This window comes from Achroia grisella, unplaced genomic scaffold (assembly GCF_030625045.1).
Source record: "Achroia grisella isolate CSIRO2021 unplaced genomic scaffold, CSIRO_AGI_Agris_v1 utg660, whole genome shotgun sequence".
Classification (NCBI taxonomy): Eukaryota; Metazoa; Arthropoda; class Insecta; order Lepidoptera; family Pyralidae; genus Achroia; species Achroia grisella.
Window position 1 is genome coordinate 4,888,150 of NW_026712984.1, and position 7,044 is coordinate 4,895,193.

The 7,044-nt window shown below is 34.0% G+C and overlaps 1 protein-coding gene across 1 annotated transcript; it reads left to right on the plus strand.

The window, feature by feature from the left end:
• Window positions 1–377: 377 nt before the first annotated feature.
• LOC131849817 (ceramide glucosyltransferase) lies at window positions 378–2,640 on the plus strand. The gene has a single exon (XM_059199940.1). The coding sequence runs from the start codon at window positions 663–665 to the stop codon at window positions 1,863–1,865; it is 1,203 nt and encodes a 400-aa protein (XP_059055923.1). The 5' UTR covers window positions 378–662; the 3' UTR covers window positions 1,866–2,640.
• Window positions 2,641–7,044: the final 4,404 nt, after the last annotated feature.

Sequence of the window (7,044 nt, forward strand, 5' to 3'; positions counted from 1 at the left end):
TATTTCAGATATTTAATGCTTTTAATAAATTCTAAACTACTTTACCTTAACCAAATTCATAAACAGAAGTACAATGTATATATTTTGCTATAACATATTCTATAATGCAGTATGTTTAAGTCCAAATTTAGTGTATTGGTTTCTTCATTGCCTTTAATGCCTTAAAACTATCGACTACGGTTGGGAAAACTAGAGTAGTCAACTGTATCAAAACTAACTAGTTTAAACCGGTAGTCCATTTGGTGTTACGTCTCTACTTGATTGACTTAAATCTGTCTGATCTATGATTGACATTTACTTCATGACTTTAATGAGACTGACTGACTGTTGAAGTGGCGTGACCGATTCGGTTAGTTGTTCATTTCATCTGACCGTATAGTACGAATCCGCTTGGGCGTTTAGAATTACTGAACTTGATATGTATACAATTCAAATTTGCTTTACACAACATTCTTATGCCTAACGTGATAAGAAAATGGTGAATCACATAGCAGAGCGCATACCTTGGAACTACTCGACATACGTACTTGAATTCGAGTCGAGTCAATTCAGTCAGTCTCCCTTACGTTAGCGTTCTAGTTGTACGTTTCTCGCGGGTTCCAACGGAAATTTGTCGATATTATGTGGTCCGAACGAAGTAATCGCTTATCAAATTTACAATTATGATGCCTATGGTATATACGGTGTATGGTTTTGCCATATTTTTTATGATCGCGTGGGTGTGTCTGTGGTTAATACACATAATGGCTCTGTCGTATTCGAAGTGGAAGTTATACAGAACAGTGGACCGGTCTTCGCCTGAACACCCATACACGGGTGTAACAATAATAAAGCCGCTTACTGGCATCGACCCGAACTTGTTATCGAACCTCGAGACCTTTTTCACGCTGGACTATCCATCATATGAGATACTGTTCTGTGTGGAGAGCGAAGAAGATCCGGCGGTGATGTTAATACAACAGACGCTTCAACCGAAATATCCCCATGTAGACGTGAAACTTTTCAAAGGCGGGAAACGAGTAGGAGTGAACCCTAAAATAAATAATATGCAACCCGCATATTTAGCGGCGAAGTATCCGCTCGTGCTCGTGAGTGACGCTGGCATCCGAATGCGCGAGGACACATTACTGGATATGGTGCAGCATATGCGTGACGACGTAGCGATAGTGCATCAGATGCCGTTTGCGTGCGATGCCGAAGGTTTCGCGGCGGTGTACGAGAAAGTGTACTTCGGGACGGCGCAGGCAAGAATGTATCTGTGCGCGGATTTCCTAGGCATCAATTGTCATGTGGGGATGTCGTCACTGGTGCGAAAGGAGGCTTTAGACGAGGTGGGTGGTCTCGCGGCCTTCGCCGACTATTTAGCGGAGGACTACTTCATGGCGCAGGCGATAGTGTCCCGTGGCTGGCGGATGCGGGTGGCGTCGTTGCCGGCGTTGCAGAACGCGGGCTCGCGGTCAGTGGGAGCGCTGCGGGCGCGGCTGACGCGGTGGGCGAGGTTGCGTATCGCGATGGTGCCCACCACGACAATGCTGGAGGTGCTCAGTGAATGTTTGCCGCTCGGGGCCGGCGCCGCGTGGGCCGCTGGCCAACTGTTCGGCACGGAACCGTTACCGTTTTTCTTAGTGCATGTGTTAGTGTGGTTTCTGTCGGACTGGTTGATGCTGCGGTCGGTACAGAATGGCTCGCCGCCGTTCACCAAAGTGCAGTTCCTGCTGGGGTGGGTGTGGAGCGAGTGCTGTGCGCCGTTCGTCCTGGCCACGGCGTTGTTTAGTCCGGAAATCTCGTGGCGGACTCGCTGCTACCGTTTGGATTGGGGTGGCCGTGCCCACGAACTCAAGCCACCTCATACACAAAAGCTTTAATTTGGTGAATGTTTACATATTTTAATGTAAAAATGTTTAATGCTCGCTCGTGTGTGGATGTGAATGGGTGAATTTGTAATGATAAGTTTTTATTTTAATTCCTATTTTATAATTTGTCAATGAGTATAAATGCTCACAGATATTATTTTAGAAAAAGAAATGTACAATTTTTATGTTAATTACATCCAACGTTTTGATTTTACAACAATTTGCCAATATGGTCTGCTGAAAATGCCATTCATAAACAAAAGTACAATGTATCTATGTTATCACTAACAGATATTATCATAACACCTTGTTTATTGACAGTATGTTTGAACACAAATCATTCACTTATCAATTGAGATTCTGAACATGCAACATCTGGTATACTACTTATTTCAATGTTAATGTAGAAGGCTTATCAATTGAGAATCAGAATATATGGATTCTCTGATATGTTACTTAATTTCAATGTTAATATAGAAATTCAATGCCAAAAGTTACTTGTGAATGAAAAGTGACTAGTAAGAAAACTTAAAAAGTGGGTATTAAAGAATATCCACATAACAATTATATTAAAACACATCTAGTAGTGTCATTTATGAGTACTGAAGTTTGGAAATACTTTATTGAAGCCAAATTATACCAATTACTAGCTGTATTTCTCTTCCACCATATCTGAGAAATTGATCGGATTGCACTAGATTTTATTAGATTTTATTACATCCAAATGCAACTAGGGAACATGTGTATTGGTTACATAGGTTTTCCCCTTCGATCGATCCCTCCAATTCAAATGCGACGACCTGAGCCAAGGTTTGAACCCCTAGCAGTGCCCTCAGAAGTTGCACTAAAGTTGTATCCGTCAGGCGGGAGTTGTCCTTCAGTCGCTCCATAAGTCCTGCGGGTTTGGAGTGCCATCTGCACTCACCTCCTATTATCTGGTGAAGCTGTAAAGACTAGCTGCTGCCAACACCATTAGAGTAGTCCGAAATACATAGGTTTTATAATAATTTATCCATAAAGTTAGCAATTATAAATAGTCTGTATGAATATAGGTTTTATATGGTTTTATTATAAACTTTGATATATATAATAATAATGATGTGCTTCTTGTCATAAATCCAATAATAGGGACTCCTAATGTTTCCTTTGATGCACTCTTATGTGGCTAGCAAAATCAAGTTCATTTATAAAATCTAAATTGCAATGAGTACAACTGGCTGGTATCATTATATTTATTTATTCTTTTACATACAAAATTGTATACACGGACTTAATGCTTGTTGGCGTTCTCGACCAGAGATAGTAAAGGGTTCAATTTAATATATTAATACAGAAGAACTATATATATATATATATATATATAGGTAATAATAGATGGTTGTATGATCAAATCTATGAACAAAAACTAGTTATCAGAACTAAAAGCATGTTTTTATTAGATGATAATATTTCTGTATCTCTGCATGAGGTGTGTGTTAAATAATTTTATTTATAATTAAATTATATAATCTCCGAAAGGGCATACCAACTTACTTACTACTCATAATTTTTTATTTAAATTTGGAACTACTACCAATAATTTTTATTATAATTATTACTACTTACTAATATTTTTTTATTTAAATTTGGAAACACAAAAAATACAGTTAAATTTGAAAAACCCTTGTTTACATAAATTCAAATTCAAAAATCATGTTGAATACATACATGTAGGACATATTAGCTGCTTATGAAGGTCAAAGTAAAAATTAAAATTATAATTTTTACATTATAATTTTAATTTTTTCCTTACCATCTAGTTCTGTATATAGATCCAACTGAAAAGAATTGGTAAGAAACTCAATTAAATATTTTATTTAATTTTTTAAAAGTCAATTTATTTACAATTTATATATATAGGTCTCTATGTCCAACATTAAATGAAAATCCGATGCACAACAACTATTGCCATGCACGCTCGTTATTCAAATAATCATATAGTGAGTAATATTTAATGAAAACTATTATTATAATACAGTAATTCCACAATGTTATATAATATTACAAATAATATATATATTCCTTATTATGACATAATTTCTACTTTTGAAATATGTATGCTTTCTGCAAATTACATAATATATACGTTTGGTTTACCTGTTAGGATATTTCAATAATAATTTATTAAAAGTTACAAACAAAGAGTACCGTTAAATTGCCTGTTTGACTCCAAGAAAGGAGGAACAGGTTCTTTATTCTGCTGCTTTTTTTTCAAGGTGTTCTATATCTCCATAACTACATAATTTTTAAACTGTTTTGAGAATTTCTTTTATTAGAAACAGTTTACTTTTAGATTGCTCCCATTTGGTTTTTAGTTTTTTGAGAAGCTTTTTGCTTTAAGAAAATTATTAAAATTATATGTATAGGTATAACAACATTATATTATAAAATGATTTGACAAAAGTTTATTTTTTTGTTAGTAAGAGTATACTTTCAGATTGCACCCATTTGTTTTTTAGTTTAAGGAGTTGCTTTTTGTTTTAAGAAAGTTATTGAAATTGTATGGGTATAATGAAATAATTTGTAAAACGATTTGACAAAACTTTTTTTTATTAGAATGAGAATACTTTCAGTTTGTTCCCATTTGTTTTTTTAATTTTTGGAGTCCCTTTTTTTTAAAGAAAATCAATATTGTATATTCTATTCCTATGTCATAATTTTTTTTTCTGTCTCTTAAGGTGAAGACTTTCTGTTTAACTGTATTTTTTGTGTGTTATCTTTAGTACATTTCTCTATGCAAATCGATTTTGGGAATATTTTTTGATTATTATAGCTGGTGCTTTGTGAGTAAATATGGGACATATTCAGATCAGGATGTAGCCAGAAGTTTTTGAGTCATTCTTAAGAATGTGATTCAAGTCTTATTATTCATGGCCTGAACATTATATTACTTTTATTACATTTGGTTTAAATGCATAAAATTTCTTAAGTGGAGTAGTTCTGTCAGTTTGTTAATAAGTCTGTTATAATATTTATGCAATGGTGGTTTGCACTGAAAATATATATGATCATATAATCACTGAGAAATAAAAGTGCAAAAATTACACCTCACTATATAAATACTAATATTATAAATGTATATCTATCTGTTGCCATTACACAACTAAACATCTGAATCTGATCCTGAGCTATCTGTTAGCTAAAGGGGTGAACCATTTCGAGATATTTTTTAAGATAATCTCAAACATGGATGAAAAGGGGTGGAGAGGACCATGTGTGAAAGTTTCTGTACACAAAGTTGCGCATAACAGCTAGTGTAGTTATGAGTATAAAATACTGTAAAACTACAGTATGATATTAAAATTATATTATAATGGTATGCATAATAATATACTATGTTAAAATAGCCATATATATCTCATACATAAAAACATTATTTTGAATATAAGTTGAAATATGATCAATCTCCCTTCGAATTCAAACGGGGATCGAAGTTACGAAGGTGCGAATCCCTAGTGGTGCCCTCATACCAGAGTCGTATTCGTCAGGCGGTAGTTAGCCTTCAGCTGCTCCTTAACTCCTGCGGATTACAAGTGTCATCTGCACCCTCTATCGTTCGGTGAAGCTGTAAAGGCCACAGAGCAGATGAAGTTAAGAGCCAGCAATATAGTTACATAAACCATGATGTTAAAATATACATATACATGTATAAATGAAACTGATTTTTTTAATGCTATATTTAAAATGATAAAAGATTTTGTATAGATAAAAGTACAGTCGGGTTCATAAACATTAGTAGGCATTGTTGTCAAAATATTTGTTCTTATTACAATTCTAAATCAATTATTTGAATTTTATCATCTATTGTACTGATTTATCCCTATTTGTTTTAATATAGCTCATGTTATTAGTTCATAATGTACATTTTTAAATGTTTCACAGAATTTAAAATTCCTTAAATATACAGATTTTTTCCGTTACAGACTAAAAATCTTTCTTAATAATATTAATAGTACAAAGTAACAGTCAAATTTAATTATTTTTCTCTTTAAAAGTGATATGTAGATATAAATATTTGGATATGTAGTACACATACCTACTTAAGTTTTCTTTTATGTTGTGGTCATTTATAATTGGAGTATGCTTACTTTACGTAAAACATATTCTAATTTTAAAATGTCTCTAACAGTAAATTTTAAATATAGAATCTTATTCACGCCGATAAACGTTGGTTGTAAAGTTACTATGACTTTTATAATTGAAATATGCTTACTTACTCTACGTAACATATTCTAATTATAAAACGTCTCGAAGAGTAAATTTTGAATATAGAATCTTTTTCACGCCGATATACGTTTGTTGTAAAGTTACAACGGTATTTTTTGTTCGGATTGTGTACATAATATTGTCTACAGATAATATTTAACATTCTTGACGTTACGGTCTATATGAAGCCGACTGTATTCAATGGGCATTGCGTCCGATATTGACTTAGCGACCTTGACATTGCGAAGCTTATCATATCATGGTTTATTAGGAAACTGTTATTTATAAACAAATATTATTTAATTTGCGATACAATTATTAAATACTAATTTATTAAATTTTTACGAAGTTCCTATTAAAATTAGCAGTTTGTTTTTTTTTGTACCATTCGTCGACTGATAAATGATACGGGTCCTTGGTCTAGCGGTTTAGCACATCGCCTTACTTCCTTACATAGTCGCGGGTTCGATGCCTCCCACGGTAACATTTGTATTGATGAGTATGATTGTTTTTATCAATCTGGGTGTATTTATATCAGTTGCCTAGTATCTATAACACAAGCTGTGTTTGTTTAAGTTATGCTAAAATATTATTTTAATATTTAGTGTCATTAATGATATATTTTCCTTTAATGACTGTGAATTCAGAAACTACAAGGTTAATAAATAATTATAATTAATAATAACGTCATGTAACATTTCTGATTATCTAAATTTAGAATCGTAGGCACTAACATAAACCATTTCACGCGGAAGTTGGCCTTCAGCCGCTCCATAAGTCTTTCCGCGGTTTTGGAGTGCGATCAGCACTCGCCCTGTAACTTCCAGTGCAGCTGTAAATGCCAGCTGCGGCCAACAGCATTAGAGTAGTCCGAAAAAAAGGAACGCACAGGCAGGCTAGCCGCGTCGTTCGTTGTTAGTTCATTTTGTTACAAAAACAGTAGGTT

Coding starts and splice junctions, on each gene's coding strand:
- LOC131849817 (XM_059199940.1), top strand. CDS start 663: ATGATGCCTATGGTATATACGGTGTATGGTTTTGCCATATTTTTTATG.